General features: G+C 29.1%; 1 protein-coding gene and 1 long non-coding RNA gene across 6 annotated transcripts; both read right to left on the bottom strand.

Annotated features, from left to right (window-relative positions):
* Window positions 1-222: 222 nt before the first annotated feature.
* On the bottom strand, window positions 223-6032 carry LOC123921203 (peroxidase 4-like). The gene is made up of 4 exons (XM_045973640.1): window positions 5670-6032; window positions 3468-3659; window positions 1867-2035; window positions 223-1002 (listed from the first exon to the last, which is right to left on the bottom strand). The coding sequence occupies exons 1-4, from the start codon at window positions 5892-5894 to the stop codon at window positions 608-610; spliced, it is 981 nt and encodes a 326-aa protein (XP_045829596.1). The 5' UTR covers window positions 5895-6032; the 3' UTR covers window positions 223-607.
* A 10631-nt stretch (window positions 6033-16663) lies between these two features.
* LOC123921201 lies at window positions 16664-20085 on the bottom strand. Of its 5 annotated transcripts, none has more exons than XR_006813987.1 (7): window positions 19740-19991; window positions 19428-19506; window positions 18213-19231; window positions 17736-17855; window positions 17464-17611; window positions 17031-17193; window positions 16664-16928 (listed from the first exon to the last, which is right to left on the bottom strand). It is a non-coding gene; the product is annotated as an uncharacterized LOC123921201 (long non-coding RNA). The 5 variants fall into 5 exon arrangements; XR_006813985.1 differs by having other exon boundaries at window positions 18994-19231; window positions 19437-19506; window positions 19740-19982; XR_006813983.1 differs by having other exon boundaries at window positions 18994-19231; window positions 19740-19981.
* Window positions 20086-21709: the final 1624 nt, after the last annotated feature.

Here is a 21709-nt window from a genome sequence, read left to right as displayed (position 1 = left end):
TAACATGAACAGGTAACATATTCAAATTTTCTATATATAATCATATTCAAATTTTCCTCAAAACAGAACAGGTAACAACAACATTGCTCCGGCATCCTCTCTGCTGACAACAACTTTTTTTTTTTTTGGGTAGTTTTTTAAGCAATGTTGAACTAAACATGGTTTTTAACTAGAAATAAATAAAAAATAATAGTAGAGTATTTAAAAGATAGTAAAAGCTAATTGAACAAATATATATGTATTCATTTTAACTATTGTGATTATACAATAGACACATCCTTAAGGTGACAATTTTTGTCACAACATTGCTTTGCAATTTAACTTACATTGAACTTGAATAATATTTAAATTAAACTTAGCAACAAGATAATTTTCCAAGACACAAGAAAACACTATAAAACAAATAGATTAACTAAAGAATACCACCACTTTTGGGGTATATATGCACTTATAAACACAAACATGACTTGATTAATTAATTTATATCCTTCTATGAAACACTAACATCCGACATCGATACTGACACATAAACACGATCTATGTATCGGTGTCGGACACCAGAAATATCTTTAATCTGAAATGTCAGTGTTTCTTAGATCGATCCCCTTTAATTGGCTCTCCTGCATTGCTTCCTAATCTCCCCTTTTGATCCAGTAAGAGGCTTAATATTTCCCATCTTAATTATGGCATTAACAAAATCATATTCAAAGGCTTTTGGATTATTGCTATAAGCTTTAACCAATGAATCAGTAGATCCTCCATTGTAAAGTACTTGATCAGAATGGAAAAGTCCCTTTTTGTTAATGAGATTCTTGTAGTACACGTTATCAAAATGGTTTGGAGTTTTGAAATCTAGAACAGCTACATTGTTGTCTTTTATTGTACCACTTGTTCTTGGACAGTTTCTTTGTCTTGACTTTGCAAATAAACTATCAATGTTTGTATCATTATAAATGTGATCTTTGTAAGTAATACACCTTGCCTTCCCAATTGTGTGTGCTCCTGAAAATTAGAAAGAAAACATTATATTAATACAACTATTCTAGTTAATGTGAGTTATTACATTTGTGACAAGCTAACTAGCTAGTAGGAGTATATAAATCCGTGCAAGAGACTAAAATCAAGCGTTATAATTAGGGTATTTGACACTTCGGCGACTTCACTAAAGTATTTGCATAGTTTTATCGTTTGAATCGAGTGCGATCCTATAATATCTACTATCTAGTTTTAAGTTGCCATATGCAACCGTAATTATGGTTTCAATATGTATATTAGGAACTATAATTGCGATTGCAACAAATCTCGTTTGTTTGCATTTTGCAGCAATATCAAGCTTCCCAACATAAACACAAATGTGATTGCAACTGCAATTTAGAGTAATTCGTACTAAATGCAAAAATATTATAGATTTTGATCTGCACGTCAACAGATGATCAAAAGTTCGTGTATGGTCTTCTATTATCTGACTTGCACACTTTGCATGACAAATTAGTTTCATATGTATTCACTTGAATTTCACTTGTAAAATAATAATTATATTTTTTTATGAAATAATAATTATATTTATTAACCTATAGTATTTAAACATAACCAACCAATTATATGATGTATAATTTTCTAGGTTGGTTAAACATGTTCTTTTTTGTTTTCTTTGTGAAGTCAAAATTAGAACAAAACGAAAAGTAAGCATAACATGCAGTGTACGTGGTTGTTTAAACATCACATCCAAGTCCACCAAATGTGTCATCTCAAGTAAAATAAAATAACAGAAAAGACATTGTGTTATAATAATAATAATAAATTAATAATGGAAGATATATAGAAGAAAAATGTGCAAATTAGATATAATAAGAAAAAGACATGTACCAGATAAGGCCACCATGTCCTTAGTAGAGAGTCCTTGGGCTTTAAACCTATTGATAAGGTTACTAAGGGTAGAAAAGGGAGGTGGAATAACACCACTACTTGCATCGCTAAAGCTGGCTGTTTTTGAATCCCTTCTTCCAAGTTTAACCTTCCAAAGAGGTCCTCCAAGCTGCATTTAATCATGTTAGATATACAACATATAAGTATCTTAAATAAATAGTACTCCCTCCGTCCCAAATTATAAGGGAAAATAAAAAAATCACACTTATTAAGAAAAAGTAAAACATGAGAATTTGAAGTATGTTTTTGTGAGTTTTCCTTGGAATAAGTTGCATAGGAAGATGTAAAAATCATTTTTATTGGTTGTTGTTTATTGAAAAAATGAGAGAGAAGAAATTAAATGCAATTTGCATTTAATTTTATGAAAATAAGGAAAAAACATTCTTGAAAATGATTTTTTCTCTTATAATTTGGGACAAAAAAAATGGACTTTTTTCCCTTATAATTTGGGACGGAGGGAGTAAGTTTTTGTTAAAATTTTATGAAAATGTGTGAAGTCAACTTATTGGAAATTGAAATTTTCACTTTTTGGATAAATTATTTCTTTAAATTAAATGCTTAAAGAATGTCTCGGGAGCACTGTTTAGCCAGACCCATTATATATTATACATTTTTTTTAAATTAATATTTTAATTGGAGAACAAGTCTCTTGTGCAATCATAAAATAAAGGCAAAATTATACTGCAGGTCCTTTATCTTATTTTTTTGTAACGCTTTGGTCATTTATTTTTTTTTTGTAACACTTTGGTCCTTTATCTTTTTTTTTGTAACACTATGGTCCTTTATTATTTTTTATTTGTAACATTTAGGTCCTTTATTTTTTATAAATAAATAAGATAAGGACCAAAGTGTTATAAAAAAAAAGATTAAAGTGTTACAAATAAAAAAGATAAAAGACAAAAGTGTTACAAATAAAAGATAAAGGATCAAAATGTTACAAAAAAAAATAAAGGACCAAAGTGTTACAAAAAATAAGATAAAGGATCTGCAGTGTAATTTTGCCTAAAATAAACTAAAATGTGTATATAACTTTGGAGTGTTTGTAACCATAGAGCTAGTCAAAACTTTTTGGATATTATAATATACATGACACCTCACAAACTTGACTACATCCTAGTTTAGTAGTCTCTACTCTCTAGTCTCTACATTGAGGCTGCTCTGAATTTCGATATTTTATACTTATTTTGTGGATATATAATTTTGTAGGTATCTTTAAAACATTGAGCAATCATTCTGTAATCACAAGAATTTGGTTACATACTTACTTTTATGTCACACATTCAAAAAAAATCACATAATATTATATCTTATTTAATTATTATTTTTTCCAATTTTTTTTATGCGCGACCAAAAAATGTAACTAAATTTTTATGACCATCTAAAAATTATCTTAAAACATACGGTAACAAGACTTGCAAAATATTTTTGCATTTATTTTGAAAAAATAATTCTAAGAAAATTTAAAAAATTTCTTAAAAAATTGAAGTATAGAAAAGAAAATATAAAACATGTGTCTAGCTAATTGATATTGATCAACTCACATTTGCAACAGAGTCGCGAGCAGCAATGGCTAGAATATCAGCACATGAGACCACACCAGGGCATAATGACTCCACCTTAGATTTTATGGCATCAATCACTTCAAAACCTCTCAATGAATTATTGTTGGGGGGTGCAGTCTTCTCTCCTTTTGTAGAGGAGGTGTCATCAAGTAACACCGATCCATCACAACCCTGTTTTCAATAAGCAATAAGTGATTAATAGAGAAGCATTTTAATTGCAAAACTTTATATAGTCAATAAATTCATCAAATTAATCTTATGTTTACTATGTTTTAGAGCAATAGTAGATAAATAGAAATTTGGATTAAATTTGGATTGCATGCAGAAAAAATCTAATGACTGCATGCAATTGGTTATTTTTAAATCGTTTGATTAAAATAATTAGATAATTCCAAAAAATTTAATAAAGTTTGATGTTTTAAATGGGTCAGGATTGAGTGCAGTCAGTGATTTTTTACTGTACTACATTCGGGCACGTCTGAATTGTTCAATGTCAGATTCGGACAATTAGATTTAAAATTCAATTTTAATTTTAAAAAGTAATTAAAAATTAAACTTAAAACTCAATGTACCAACTGTATATAATTGACTGCAGTGAATCTATTTCCCTTTTAAATAGATGACTACATGCACTCACAAACACACATCCATAAAGTAGTTACTTGTAAGCAATATGGGGTGTATATTTAAAGAGTCTAAAGTTGAATATAATTGTTAGTTAGTACACTTACAAACAATAAACAAGTTTAAACATCAAGCCTCAAAAAGGCATTTTGGAATTTACTGTTTGTTTGGAATATGCTTATTCTATTCCAATGAAAGATTAAATGAATGGTTAAAACTTATGAATTGACATAGTTGAAAAGTTGAACTCCTGCACTATATCAAGCTACACAAATTTGGTAATTTTTCTCTTTCTTTTTGTTTTACAAAAATTTGGTTTTATTTTTTTAGCCTAGTAATTAGAATTGCATTTTTAAGATGAATAAATGAAATTTTTGGAGTTCGAACTCCAACCTCTATGTATAAAATATAATGACTCCATCAACTAAGTTAAATTAATTGAAATAATTTCATTATTTTTCTAGATAGATACATCCAACCTAATGTTGGGATGTGGAAAATTGCATAATCATGTAGGCATTAGAGTAAGGTCATTTTTTTTATTAGAGCACGGTCTTTTCTTTTTTTTTGTCAAGAAAGTTATTTTACTTCAATTTTTAATATGCTTGAAATGTTTCATTATTGGTACCGTAAAGTCAATCACTAAGGCTCCTTGAAAGAGATAGGAACAGAATAAAAATTATATAAATAGTCAATTAGCTTAACGACATGAAAATAGTATATAACTCTTATATTATTAATTTATTATGCAACAACTAAGATTATCTCACTATTAGTCAAAAGAAGAAAAAAACTAAGATTATCTCACTAATCATATTTACTCCAAATATCAAACTACTAAAAAATAATATATTATTGTCCTCATGACCTTAGCTCAGTTGGTAGGGACGTCGCACTATATATACAGGAGTCGAGGTTTGAAACCCGAATACCACACTTATTCACATTTAAGGTGAAATTTCTAACCACTAGACTACTTTAACCAAAAGAGGAGTGCTAGCAACACACTCTTTAACAAACACACTCTAACACACTCTCTTCTATTGGTTAAAATTTATATGGGTCCCATAAAAGTTATATGGGTCCATATTTTTTTATGGGACCCATGTGAATTTCAACCAATAAAAAAGAGTGTGTTGGAGTGTGTTTGTTAAAGAGTGTGTTGCTAGCATTATTCATAGTCAAAAATAATAATATATTAGTACTTCAATTGTTGAGTAGCCTCACTCAAAATTGTTGCTCAATTCTCTCACTAAATTTAATTGTCCTCAAAATTGTTGTACCATACAGGTCCTATAAAATTATTTAACGAAAAAATATACTCATTTTATAAACATTTTTTCCATATAATAAAAAAAATAAAAATTATGTGAATAACAAGTACTTCTTACAAACTTTGGGCGCTCTTAAGGGAAATAATATATGTATTCATCCATTAAAAATAAATGAATATGATATGAGCAATTGGTGATCATGGTTCATATTAATATTAATGATATATAACTATAAAAATTTATAAAAAAAATGGAAAAAGAGTTAGTTTGAAGAGTAAGTTACATTGACAAAGCAATCATGAAAATGAAGGCGGAGAAGAGATCCTCCCATGCGAGGTTCTTTAGCGACAGCGGAGTGAACAACGGAGTTGACAGCATTGAAAAGATTTGGACATTTCTTAGCATAGAAGTTTTCAGAAAGTTGAGCTGAAGAACTTCCTAAAAGCAAAAACATGAACAAAACAAAGCAAAAGTGTAGTAAAGCTTTAGAAGAAAAAGAAAGTGCCATATTGATATGTAGTATAAGGCTTTAGAGTTTAGAAGATGGATGGCTTTGGTCTAACAAAGTGAGTGACAATATATAGAGATATGAGATGTCAAGTTGGCAACTCTTACCTTCACCTAATCCTAAAGACTCGACAAATAATTAGTGCATGCATGGCATAGAACATTTCTAATTATAATTATTAAGTTAGGAATGCATGTGGATTGAATTGACCAATTGATAAGGATGAAAGTTAACAACTTTTTTTACTTTTGTAATTTGGGAAACATGTTCCGGTGAAATGAACTTTGTCCTTAATCATTACATTTGTTGGCTATTTTGATTAATAGAATATATGCCAATATTGACAATTTCAAAAGTTGCAAAATAAAGCCCCCAATAATCCATGTTGTATAGTATTTAATATTTATTAAAAAATAAAGTACTATTCAAAGAGAAATGCTTTTCTTTTTTAAGCAAACAAAGAGAAATGCTATTTGTATTGCGCTTAGAATCAAAGCTAAAACAGCTAAGATCTATTATATACCATACATATAGGTGATGATCGTGAAGATACCATGCATGCTCCGAAGGACGGGCACCAGTTTGCGTAGGACATCCTATATGATCGATGACATTGTGCAGTCGCATATTTCTGACAGTTATCGGACGGTCCGTAATGAAAGTATATTTTTATTTTATAAAAAGTAAAGTTTTAATATCTAAATTTTGAATCGTTTGATCTCAAAATTGTATGACTGGTCAAAGACTTCACCTAGGATTTAAACTCTATTTTGTACGGATTTTTCTACACTACCCCTTGAGAGAAAGAAAGATGGAAAGCAAGAAAAACATGGAAACCACTAGATGAATTTGGGTGAGGGTATAGTCCGAATTCATTCATTGATTTTCGTATTTTTCTCTCTTCTCTTTTTTTTATCTCAAACCAAACACACCTTTAAAGTCGTTAACCAATTCCAAATTATTTTTTTAAAAAAAAAATCCAAGAATTAACACACAAAAATATGTGAGTAGTGATTCGGATATACTTGGTTTATTATACCATGACAAAAATCATGTGTTGTCGCGGATACTTTCAAGATTTTGTGTGGCTATAATCACACCAACCTAACCCATATTATGTTTTTATAGTAAAAATATATTTTATAAATAATTTTAAGTCATTTTGTATACATATTTGTATAATATATTAATGTAAGTATTAGTTTAGAGTTTATTATTGATGACGGTAAGTCTCTTGTACATATAATGGTTTAAGTATTAGTGCAAATAATAGTTTATAGTCTATTATTGATTATTTCAAGTCGTTCGTTATACATAGATTATTATTTTAAGTCATATAATTTAATTTTATAATAATCAACTTTGACTTTGTCAAAAATTGTGGAACTAATTAAATTAGCTTATCAAAATAAATTATAAGCTAGTATAATTTTGGGTTTTATATATCATGTGAAACATCGAACAATAGTAATATGCATGATTTAACAAATATTCCCTCCGACCTTAGTTATAAGCAAAAGTTACTTTTTAGTTTTTAGATTCATTGAACAATTGATGTTTCTAGCCTATATTTAAGCTAGATACATTAGTTGTTCAATAAATCTAAAAAGTAACATTTGCTTATAAATAAGGCTGAAGTGAATATTAATTCAATAAGCTATAGTTATTTATTTTATATTTTTCGAATAGAAATTTTGTGGTTTTTTGAATATAGTTTGTTGATTTTTTTTTTTAATAGAAATTTTCTCGTTTGTTGGTTTGTTGTTCTTTTTTTTTTTTGGATATACATGTTGTATTAGTAGTAATCTCATATATTGTTTTGTTTAACTAAATTATTAGGATGGATATTTTTTTCTTCAGTAATACCTAAAATTTATAGCCCCACTGATTATTCGTGTCTGGGTCTGCTCCTGCTGTCAATTTGTAATTGTGAAAAACATGTCACCTCCAATCCACGATCCATTTACTTAGTTGTATCATTCTCATTGTTTTTTTCCCAAGTTTGTATTGGTTCCTTTTTTTATAAATATCATATCAACAAAAGATACTAAAATATACACAAGCCAACATTGACTAAATTTGAAATTTAGATAGGCTGTTTAGTCAACAAAACGAAAACACAAAAACGAACAACCATGCATTATGCATATATTATTTTACATTTGTATAACCATGTTTATCCATAACTCAAGTGGCTACCCTAAAATTAAATAGTTTTGTTGAATTTTGTTCACCTTTTCCTTACCACACACTAACCATGAAACATTAATCTTATTTGTTTTTCATTGAAAATTTATCACTAATAGTCAACAAAATTAAATTAACCTACTCAAAGATATATATATTTTTAAGTAAAAAAAGTAAGCAATTAGCAACTAATTACAATAATAATTAACTACTCAAGTGACCAAAGAATACATGCATTATATGATGTACACAATGAAAATGATGCAGTTACTGCAATTGTTTCTGATCGTCCGATCATAAATGAATGGCTAAGATTAAATTTTATATAAAATTAGTCAAGTTAAGTATATAGATTAAAACGGTCCAATTTATTTTAGGTGATTGTGATTGTCTACTGCGCGTATCAGTTGCAGAGGAGATCCAAATTTTGTACACAAGGATGATTGATTACACCAATTTCCCTTTGTACTGTAGCTTACTATATGCCAAATGATTGCATGACGGCTGAAAAAATTACACCATTCAGAAAGCCTTATTCAAAGGTTGAATTCAACTGCCAGTTGGGATTCATCACCCTCTGCTTTTTTCTTATATTAATTATATGATGTAAGTAAAAGATATGATATAATGGGAGCTTCTAATTAAGGTTAGATAGTTTAGAAAAGTCATATATTCCTTCTGGTCTTTAATATAAGAAAATTTTCACTTTTTAAGTTTATAGAATGATTGATGTATTTAGTCTAAAAAATGACTAGATACATCAATCATTTTATGTATCTAGAAAACAAAAATTTTCTTATATAAAGGAATAGAGGGAGTAGAAAATTAAGATTTTCACATTGTCCTTTAATTGTACCAACTCTACTGTCTCTTAACCTACTCTGCTTGATTGGAGGAGAATGCAACGGAGGGTCGAGGGATAGAGGAATCGTTTAAAATTTAGTTGTTTGAAATAAATTTGTGGAGTTTAGGTAGGGAACCGGTGGATTTTGATTTCCTAAAGCCATATTTTTTTATATTTTCTACATCTAGATAAAATGTTAGGGTATATTTACCAACATAGTGTAACACAAGTAGTAGATATTTGGGTCCTTAATAATTTGGTCTCGGATTCGATCTCTGGCCGGTGTGTATGAAAAAATGTTAGGGTATATTTTTTCTTTACAGCAAATACAATATTAATGTTGATCATATCCTTATTTAATTTAAAATAGGCTTAAATGCACTTTTGATCCCCTTATTTTCAAAAAAATGAAGTTTTGGTCCCCCTATTTTAAAAACCAACTTTTTAGTCCCCCAATTTTAATTTTTTTTTAGTTTTGATCCTGTTAAGAAGTCCCACATCGGTTGAGAGATGGCCTGACTAAGTGTTTATATACTAGAGGCAATCCTCACCTTACAAGCCGGTTTTGTAAGATGAGTTAGACCCAATACTCAAATTTTAAGATGGTATCAGAGCCTCTCCACGATCCGTTGGACCACCCGATATCGGGCCACCTACCATTTATATCCGCGTACCAAGCCCAATAGCGCTGGACGCGAGGGGGTGTGTTAAGAAGTCCCACATCGGTTGAGAGATGGCCTGACTAAGTGTTTATATACTAGAGGCAATCCTCACCTTACAAGCCGGTTTTGTAAGATGAGTTAGGCCCAATACTCAAATTTTAAGAGATCCCCCATTCCATTTTAAGGCTAATTTTGTTGATGTGGCATTGCCACTAATGCATATCATCATCCAACTTTATATAAAACCAATCTAGAATTCAACTTCAAATTTAAAACAATTTCTGGATTTTCATTCAAACTCATCCAAAGTCATAATTAGTTTGAAGAGTATGAGTAATTTCTATTGAAACACAAAATCATCTCTAATTTCTTTTCGTTTTTAAAAATCCAGAAATTGTTGAGTTTGAACGGAAACCATAGGATTGATGAAATCCATACGGAAGGATTCTCTCTGACGGTGAATAAAATTCTAGTAATTGAAGGTTTGATAATTAAGGTTTCAAATTTCATATATTTTATAAGATTTAACAATTATTATTTCAGTTGAATATATAATTCTAATAATTAAAATATTTTATAAATAAAGTTTTATTGAATTTAAAAATATATAATAATCACATGGATATTAAATTTGTCCACATGAATGTTGGCACATCATTAGTTACAAGGCCACACCAACAAAATTAACCCCAAAATAGAATGGGGGATCAAAACTAAAAAAAAATGAAAATAGGGGACTAAAAAACTGATTTTTAAAATTGGGGGACCAAAACTTCATTTTTTTGAAAATAGGGGGACCAAAAGTGCATTTAAGCCTTTAAAATATAATACTAATACTATATTTGGAAGACCATGCATCTTTGAAGTTTGAACATTAATAGAATGTTGGTCAACATTGGTTTGTCTTTAAATTCTAATACTTGATTGAACTCTCCTCCCCTTCAGGTAGTTGGTACTTTTGCTAGGAACAAATTAGGGTTTCCTAATTTTAGATTTTGCTTAGGCTTGAAGGTTTAGACTTTATGTCACCTTCACTTTTGTAGTTGTTTTTTTTTCTTTCTTTTATTAATATATATTATAAAGGAGGGATCTGTTGACGTCAAGAGTAAGTGTATAAAGTTACTCCAAATCTTAACCATTAATTTTATTTAATCGGACTGTTTCACTCTATTATTACACAGCTGTCGGCGAGAAAGAGTAACACCGCCGCTCCAAGTTGAACATAACCTCAATAAAATGCATCGTTTATATAGTTTTTCTTTTAGATTTTAATCCACTTCTCTATGGAATTTTCATCTATGTGGATAACAGGGAATTTCTAGAAAACGTCAATGAAGAGATAGATGAGAGTCGTGAGGTGCTTGAAGACCCGTGTCACAGGTAAATTGAATTTGCATATCTAAATTGCAGTGTTTGTGGTATAAACACAATGAAATTGCACTGTTTTTGGTATAAAAAAATAAAACATGGGAATTCAATGTTATCCGATGAGAAAAGGATCAAAATTGTTGAAATGTAAAAGAAAAAACGATGTAAAAAATGCATCGAATCCAGAATTTCATCAAAGAAAATGGATCAGAGGTAGAATGGGGTTGTGTTGCACGGGTAGTAATTAATTAGGACAGTTAGATCAAATAAAATTAATGGTTAAGATTTGGAGCAGCTTTATATACTTACTCTTTGAATCAACGATTCCCTCCTCTATATTATATAGTATATATTAGGGTTTGCAGATAAACACTACAAAATTTTAGAGTTTCACAATATAATTTTTTAACTTAAAATTATCAAACTAATGATATCTAAAGATCATACTAATGAATGTGTCAAAAAAAAAATCATAATAATGATGTCATAATTTTTTTTTCTTTTTTTTTTTGGTATACTGATGTCATAATTTTTTTAAAAAAATATGTGACGTTAACTTTTATAAAAAAATAAGACTAAATTATTATTCATACATAATATAAAGATAATAAGGAGAAATATCTTATTCATATATATATTTTAAAAGATTAAATATAATTGTGGTCACTTTTTTTGTTGTTGTTTATAAATGATTGAACTCATGACTTCATGCATACAATTCCTCCGGTTCTTATTATAAGAAGAAGTTTACTTTTTAGATTCATAGAATGTTGGAGGTATCTGATCCATATTATTGCCTAGATACATTTAACATTCCATGAATCTAAAAAGTAGATTTTTTCTAATAATAAAAGACCGGAGGGAGTATACTATCCAAGACCATCACCATTAGACTTAGTAGTTTACAATTTAGTCTGATTTTTGACTTTTGTAGTTTTTTTTTAAAATTAAATTATGGAAAATACTAACTAGTGCCCCTGAGTACTAGTTAAGGAGCTAAATAAGATATGAATGTATTGAAAATTGTGTAATTTACTTTTTATACGTATAAAAAATGTTTTTTTTCAATGAAAAAATTACTCCTTTTGGTATCCTTAACTAGTGCCCCGGGGGCACTGGTTAGCATGACCCTTGAATTATTAAACTAACGATTAAATAGTTATGTTATTAAATTAATGATGTTTTGAATACCAAAAAAAAAATTAACGATGTTTTAAGGAATTAACAATTTAATGGGAATGGGAGTAATTAAGGGTGTTTCAAAGGAAAAAAACGAAAAACGCGTTTATATTTAAGGCAAAAAAATTCGAAAAACGCGTTTCGAAATATTTATTTAAGTGTAAAAACGAAAATTCAGGGTGAAGAAAAGATTCGTGTGGATGAGAATTTTTCTTTTTTTTTTTTGTGGTAATTTTCCAGTTATAGTGAATGAGAGCCCATCAACGAAAATACATATGTTCTTAACACAAGGAGATTTACTAGCTCCTCTTGTTTTTGTTGGTTGCGAAGGGTTTTGGTGGTTTGATGTGAAGAACAGGAGATTTAAAATATTTTTAATCTTCAATATGCGGATGACAATTTGTGTATAAGAGAGACATTCATGGCAAATCATTGGACCATTAAAGCCAGACTCCGTGGTTTTGAAATGAGCTCTGATTTGAAAGTTAGTTTTGTGTATTTGAATTTCGATAGTCCTTAGTAGTTTGTTATCTATATCTATAATATATAATATATATAAAGATGATAGAAATATTTTTGGTGTCGATTTTTCATAATACCAACAATACCTATTATTTTTTTTATCAGCAAAAATATTTTATTAACAAACTCACCGTAATCTTTTACTAGTAAAAGGAAGGTTGAATTGCTCATAGGCCTTCATTGTGATGATGTGGCACTTCTAAAAAAACTCCATATTTTTATTGAAAATTTACCAACTTCTCTTAATTATTATTAAAAATATCTAAAATAAAATTTATCCTCCACAAATTAAATTTCATGTCTAATGATTAATACATGAATAGAAAAAGAAACCCCCATAATTCCAAAAGACTATATTTTGGCATATATAAAATGATAAATATGGATTAATAGAAAACGTAAATGACTAAATAATTAAGAGTAACCTAAATATCCATATACTTGCCCAAATAAAAAACTTAATTCGTATATATGGATCAATAAAACATTCATACGTAAAAACAAAAAAAATATATCCATATGTCACTAAAATATGTACATATAAATTATATGTATATATAATTTTTAGTATTGTTATTAAATATATATAATCTAATTTTCTAAAAAAACCAAGATAAATCATATTAATATGTTATTACACATTGCAAGAGGTTAAATCAACAATCAAACGATTAGTTTATAAAAAAAAATCAAACGATTAATTACAAGGGATAAAAACAATTATGATTGACCCTTAGGTATTCATATGATGCAACTATAACTGCAAAATTATTATTATTATATTATACAATTAACCCTCATGATTGTTGGAGTTCCTTTCAATAATTATATATAAAAAAAACTGTATGTTTTACCACAATGGTCTTTATAAATATTGATACTCACATATCACTACTTGCACATGGTCTCATATTTTGTAATCTTATTTTTTTCTTTTTTGTGTTTTCTAACCTTCTTTGTAGTAATTTCATCAAGTTATGTCTACTCTTGAGTAAATCAACTACACTATCTTATTGTTTCAAGGAAAAATGTAATTCTATTTTCAAATGTATTTTCCTCATTGTTTTTGGGATAGGTTCTTTTTTTTCTTTCAAATATAGCAATGAAATGTATATTCAAGAATAACATTGCGACAATGAAAAATATATATAACTGCAATTTCTTAACTTTTTTTTAGTGGTACTTGGTTTTAATAGAGAAGATTTGGAAATGTAATACAAGTTGGTCGTATGAAGCAATTTTGGAAGAATTTAATCTCTACTTGGTTAGAGGTGTTTTCATATGCTTAATCATCTTGGTTAGGATTCAAATAAGTGGATTGAGCTGGTACGAAGGTTTTCAAGTTTGCAATTGAGCTAAGTTGTATTTTAATTTCTTTATTACTTTTAGAATAAACTCATTTAAGTCACTAAGAAAAATCGTAAGATTCCATTTAGTTTCTAAGACAAATATTTTGTTTGATTGATGAAGGAAAAGTGGCGTAGCAATTTAGTCACTACTTTACAATTTATACTTTTTTATTACACCAACATTTTAACTACTAATTTTGATATTCCATTGCTTAAAAAGACACATAAAATTAAAGATGCAAACAAATTAAAGAGAGGATAGTGGCATAAACCTCACTAAGAAAAATAAAATTAAACCAAAATAGAAAAGAAAAAGAATTAAGCATATGGTGAAAATGATAAACGAAACCACTAGCTAAATAATTCTGACAAATAAAAGGCAAATAAATCTTAATAAGTAATATAAAATGTTATATTATATTTATCTATTTTATTATTTAAATTACTCTCTAAGCATAATAGTATTTAGGAGATAAGATATTATAGTTATGAGTGAGTACATAGTGAGATAGTCTTAAGAATAAGATGACATGTTGAATGTTAAATTCTTATAATATCATGCAAACTAAAAAAAGAAGAATAGTATTTCTTAATCTTTGTACTTTCGAACAGGTGGAGGGTGTTGAAGCCCTAGATTTAGACCCCCAAAAATAATTTTTTTGGTAAAGGATTTAGGCCCCAAATTTTTTTTATCACCTTTATACTATAAGAAAAAGTTTACAATCTCTATTAAAAAACCTTTTCATCATCTCTTTTAATTAAATTAAATCATTTTAATTTTAATTATCTTTAATTAAATCATTTTAATTTTAATTATCAATATATCAAATTATCACTATATAAATTCTTACACAAGGGACCAACTAACTAAAATGAAAAATTAAATTAAAAGGGACCAACTAATATATAAAGATTTATATAACCACAAAATATTCATGACTATTGAAATTCTTTCAATACTAATAAAAAAAAACGTGTGTCTCTCTTCATTGCATAGTTAATTGGTTCCTAAATGAAAAATTTAATTAAAAGGGACCAATATAACCACAAAATATATTCTTTCAATACTAAGAAAGAAAAAAAAAGTGTCTAAGACTATTGGAATTCTCTTCATTTCATAGTTAATTGGTCCCTAAATGACAAATGAAAAATTTAATTAAAAGGGACCAACTATCGATATCGATTTATACATATCCATTAGAATTATCAAAAATTGGATGGATTTTCAAAAGAAATTGGATGTGGCACTCTATAAAAAAAAGTTTACAATCTCTATTAAAACCTTTTCATATTTCATATTAGAGTTACTCTAATAATAAATAATAAACAATAATAATATATATTAAAAAAAAACTAACACAATTTATTGTTGTTGAATTGAGACAAAAATGAATTGCAAGCAATGAAAGGTGGAACGATGCATCATGTTATTGTTTTATTAATTGCATTGCAATATATTATTAAAATATATATTGTATGTTACAATTACCTATTAATGCAATTGAAAACAAAGAATTCTTGGAGACACTAATATTGAATATGTAAATTTAGCTAATTATCAAACACAAGCTCTATATAAAGTTAACCCAAAAGCTAATTATCACCACCATATTGAATATGTAAATTTACATTGAATTAGCTTCTATGTTTTAACAAAATTTTAATTTATCTATCTCATGGCAAAAACTCTATGGTTTCATTGTCTGACATCTCCATGAGAAAAAGTTATGCATTTTCACCTTTCATATGTTAAAGTTACACATTATAGTCTCTTGAATTGATTTAAAAGCTATCGTGTGCATATATATAGTTACATCATAAGTATATTGGTTTTTGTCCTTGGTAGGTGATGGTGTCTAACCTCTTAGAATATCAGGTATGTCTACATGTGATTGATTAAGAAATTGATATACATATATGTGATAGTTGCCTATTAATATGTTTGTAAATTGGAATTTTTCTACTACTCTGAGTTTAGAACATCTCTAATAATTTTTTATATTTCTTTTTTAGGTTGGATATTTTTTTAAATATCAACCGGTGTTTTGTTCGATGATTAATTAAACTTTGAGTTGAATCGATTAATATGAATATGACTATTTTTTCATGTGAAGGAGGAGAACAGGATAAAACATACTTCTATTTTTGCTTACGTTACATCCTTGCTCCTTATAAAGCCTATGAAATGACACCTCATGTAAGGATGTGTATTTAACTCTAATGAGAGTTTGTAAACCATCATTTTTTTATTGATATAATCACTACAAGAAAATAAGCATTTTGCGACGGTTAAAATTGCAGTTTGCAACGGTTGAAACTGTTGCAATTGTACATTTGCGACAGTTGGCAAACCGTTGCTGATTTGTGTGTCGCAAGAGAACTTTGCGACAGTTCTGAAAACCGTCGTTACAACAGTTTCAAACTGTCGCTATGTTTTTCCCCACATAACACTAAATTAATGTTGCAACGGTTACAAAACCGTCGCAAACTTGTTTTTTTTTTTTAAAAAATATTTATTTAAAACATTTTTTATTCATTGTAAAGAAAACATTTTTTATTCATTTTGATGACTTATTAAAGAACAATCACAATATCCTTATAGGAGTAAAGAAATTAAAACGCACAAATATATAAATATAAATAACTTAATCTCATTTATATAATTCATTCAATAGTGACAAGATTCATATAAATCAAAAATTTAATTCAAGTACATGAAGTTCCAAATGAAAGAAACTAATGTAGTTCAAACATTCAAAAACTATAACATAAATGTTAGTAGAGTGGTTAAATATAACATTACGTCAATAAGTTCAAAAAATATCTAAATATCCCTAGTATGTGATGTTGCTTCATAATCCTTAATTAGTGTTAACTAGACTCAGAAACGCCTATCATCGCTTGACTCTTCTTATTCGGTTACCTGAAAAAACATAAGTATATATTAGCATACTTAAAAAAACGAATTGAGATGTACAAATTGACTTAGTTCATGGCATAAAATTGCATAGTTCATGCCCCACACCTGATCTGCCATCTAGTAGCATGTTGGAAACTTTACTTCACATTCATACCACTGATTTACTTCACATCCATTCCACTTTCTTCAATCACCACCATTTTCCACAATTCAATTTTTACCCTAACTTTGGCTACAAGTTCTCACATCTTTAACCTTTCAAAGGTCCCTGTAAAATGATTTATATGTTATGATTTATTTATATAATTCGCAAAAATGTTGGTCTAACTTAGATCAATCAATAAATCCTATTATGCACTAACAAACATACCAATATTTAATCGGGATATAAGGTTCAAGCACTAGACAAAAGTTTACAATAATGTACCAAAGACCATTCATCACACAAGTAGTACCAATCAAAATTAAACTTATATTCTAACATGCACAATTGTGCCTAAATTCAATAGATAGATCAACAAGTATAAGAGAATCTTACCTATGAAGAAAGGTATGAGCATTGGACCACAAAACCAATAGGACAATAACCAGAATTGAAATGACACGCATGAGTAACAAAGTGATATTCAAGCAGCTCAAAAAACCCAAACCACAGTTCATACACTTCCATAAGAACACATCAGCAGCTATAATTCACAATCGCCCATCAGTTAAATAAATAATAATGCAACAAAACACAATCAATTCTTCTTACAAAGGCATAAACGATGTTTCATGAAGCCAATATATGATCAAAGGTTTATATACTACCTTTCATACCATGAGAGAACATATATAAGCACCTCAAGGACCAACTTCTTGAAGCCAATATATGATGACAAGCTTCAATATCTATCATCTACATATGACCAAGTTAACTTGACATTCCCACTGCAATATTAATAAAATTGTTAGGAAAAATTTCCAAAACTCATAAGCCAAAAGAAGACTGTTTAAATTGCAAAATTGTTAAACTTTGCCTTGTTGCTGGTTCAGAAAGGCAAAAATACTTGTTATTAGCTTCACTGTATTCAAAAACATATATAGGAATTACAGGAATAAGAAAAATAATAAACATATACATATTCATTTCACGATTATTTTCGGTATAATGCAAATAAAGTGTGACACAAAATTATTTGTTTGAGTTGATTTTACGGAATAATTCGAGGTGAGTAGTCTCGAACCATTCCCTTACATACCCGGCTAAATTCCCTATCATATCAGGGCTAAAGCGTACGGTCATACCTCATCTTATCGTTGTGTGAAATTCTATATAGAATTTCAATCCAGCTCCAACTCCTACATAAGGAAGCCTTTCTGGTGCCTTATAGACCACAACTTAACATATTATTCATCATAGACATTTAGGATTAGAAATCTAACACTTGTGGCCCAAAGTCCACTACATTTCAAGATCAACTGTCAATATTCTTACCCTGTCCTGAATTAACTTATAATGCATCTAGTCCATAGTATTCTGTTTGTTTTCCCTACCCAACCTATGCAATTTATTAAGCTAACTACTATATTTGTCATTCCTATATGATCTTATTCCATTAGGGACATTACGGTGTCCCAAAAGCATCCGGAAATGCAAAACAGTGCAAACGGGGCTGCTGGATGTAGCTCCAGGCGCAGGAACAGTCTGGGAAACACTGTTATTTGCGCTTCCAGCGCAGTGATCCGCGCCCCAGACGCAGAGGGCAGAATGCCCAGGTGGCCAGTTTCCTGCAAAAAATTCAGTTTGTACCATTATCCTCACACAGTCTTAGCCATACTCTAGATGCATTTTAGTGACAATTTAGGCCCACAGTTAGTAGCACAACAAGGGCAAGGGAAGTCACCAAGATTCATAAACAACATGCATTAAATCTATACAATTTGAGAGAACTAATCTAAAGGGGCAATCTCATCAAAGTGCAATTTCTCATGAAATAGTTTCTAGTTCTAACTACCCGTAAACCCAATTCTCCATGAGAATAGTGGGGAGACTATATTGGTAAGGATTTCTATCTATGGAACTCACCTCTGTAATTGTAGCTCTCTCAACACTTGATTATTACAACCACAACATAGTCTACATCTAAAGCTTGTTCTCCAATCTAGTCTAGTGCTCCAATTGAATCTCGTCTTATAATTCTTTTCAATCCAAACTTCCAACCTCATGTGTCAAGGGAACTTCTGGAACTAAAAAGGAAAACGAAACTTCAAGCTTCAGGTACCCGTTTGTGCGGCTTGAGCGAGTAAAACCCGTCGGGAAAATCCTGCAATTTTCACAGCATCAGAGACCCAACTTCAAACGAGTTTTCAGAGCTCGTTGCTAAACCAAATGCTATGAAACGAGTGACTAAACTGAAGAAAATTTCGTCTAGATTCTGAAAATTCAGCAATCGTTCAAATCTGGATTACAGAGTGAAAGTTATGACAGAAATACTGGTCATAGGTCCATACGAATTTTACCTAGATTACCTCCAGTACTTGAAATGCTCCAACCCATAGTAAAACTCATGAATACAAGCCTCAAGAGTGAAAAAGGATTCTGAATAGCAAAAGAAACAAAGCATAAACTGAGAGTGAAACAAAAACAAAGGGGCTTTTAAGGGGAAATAAAAAAAAATGCAGTAAAAGAAACAAAAAACAAAGCATAACTTGATACCATAAAACAACTCACAAAGGGGCTTCTTTGATTCATAGAGAGAAGAATTGACTCGATACATAACAACAAAACAACAAGCTAAAGATAAACAACAGAGAGATGGAGTTACTCGATACCTTGGAACCGCGGAGAACGACGAAGAAAGGCGGAGGATTAAAGGAGAATGGCGGAGGAATTGAAGAAGAACGACATAGATATTGATGGATTGAACGAAGGAGAACAACGAAGGGGTTTGAGGTTCTTCGATTAGGGATTCGACGGAGGGGTTTGTGGTTCCATATATGCGATTCGGCGGAGGATTTGCGATTCACCGGAGGAGAGTTTGTGAAATCTGGGGGAAAGATAAACTCTATAGAAAAATAAAATAAAAAATAATTTGAGTGAATTTTTGATTTATGAGAGAAAGAGGCAAAATTTTCAGTGGGCGGGAAAGCCAAAACATTGCAACGGTTCACATAATTGTCGCAAAATTCCAAAATTAAGTCCAAACATTGCAACGGTTGATCTAACCGTCGCATAAACTGTTGCAAAATTCTAACATTTAGCACATTGCAACGGTTTTGGTCAAATCGTCGCAATGCAAGTGTCGCAAAGTGACAATTTTCTTGTAGTGAATGTTTGTAATTAGACAACTTTTCTTTTTCATTTATTATTTTATTAGTCTAATGTTTTAGCTTATTTGTTTCTTATTTTCTTTTTCATTTATTATTTTATATAAGGTAGAAGATTTGTATAAAAAATTGATGATTAATAGGAATATAATTATTTTTTTTCATCTGAATAAGTTGAAGAGGATAAAAGAGACTTCTATTTATTGATTTTGAAGTGCCTTAAAATTTATATAGATCGAGGGTATATTGATGTTGGAGGCATTCAATTAAAAGAGGACAATCCAAATAATTTAGAAATATAAATATGTGTCTCATTTTTAAATATTATATTGTCTACAATGTGTAGGTGATCTACTTGATCTCGATCAAGAGAAATATAGAAACAAAAACAAAGTAGAAATTAAAATAAGTTTTTTTTTTTTGTAGTTGACACTCAAGTCATGCGGTTCTTATAATTGTAATACATGCAAGAAGTATATTGATTCAACTTGACTTAGAGGTTGTCCAAATATATAATCTTCATGCATTTATCGTATAACATTTGCCTAATCCTGGATGGTTCAATATGAATATATATGAATTTTAATAGACGGTCCTATTTTAATCTACGCATGTCATCTTATTCTTACAACCATAAAATGAATCGATGAAAAGAATTGTGCTAAATACTTTTTCCTCCCACTTAGAATTGTACTAAAAACTTTCTAAATTAAATTAAAAAAAGACAAAAATTATTAAATAAAAATTGTTGATGCTCATATGTCAAAATAAATTTTAGAAATTATTAAAACCGTAGATGTTAAAATATATTTACATATATTTAGAAAATATAATCACACATATATTTAAACATATTTACACACAACTAAACTTCACCAATAATTCAAAAATTATTAATTTAATTTACATAATAATATAATTTTTTGGATAAATTAAGTACATATTCTAAAAGATTGTTTACGTTACGGCTGAAAATAAAATAGTGGAATATTTATAAGAATAAGATGACATTTCTTTAAGCAAATAAGAAGATGACACATGTTAAATCTTAAATTCATCTATAAGACTTTCTTTACCTTAACCAAATAACTAAACCTAAATTCAAATATATAAAATCTTCGTCCAAACTTATATATTAACAACAACAAATATTCGAGTTTATATAATATAATAAGAAAAATAAAATAAATGTTCAAGAAAATATTAAATAAGAGGGACAAAAACTAACAATAATTTTGAAGAGACACAAACGTCGCCAAGAAAAAGAAAAACAAACCAAAAACAAAAGGACCAAGCAAAAAAAAATGTGAACCAAACAATAGACTAAAAAATTGGGACTAATAAAGTTAGAATAAAATTTCACCAAGTGAATAGTGAGAATAAACTCCAAGAGAACGAGCGATGAGTAAGTAGATAAGCTATTTGGAACCTTAAATTGCATAGAACGTAGTAAGCAAATACACTATTTGATACAT

The sequence above is a fragment of the Trifolium pratense genome, linkage group LG4 (assembly GCF_020283565.1).
Source record: "Trifolium pratense cultivar HEN17-A07 linkage group LG4, ARS_RC_1.1, whole genome shotgun sequence".
Lineage (NCBI taxonomy): Eukaryota > Viridiplantae > Streptophyta > Magnoliopsida > Fabales > Fabaceae > Trifolium > Trifolium pratense.
Note: the sequence above shows the minus strand (reverse complement) of the source record. Positions and strands in the feature narration are given on the sequence as shown.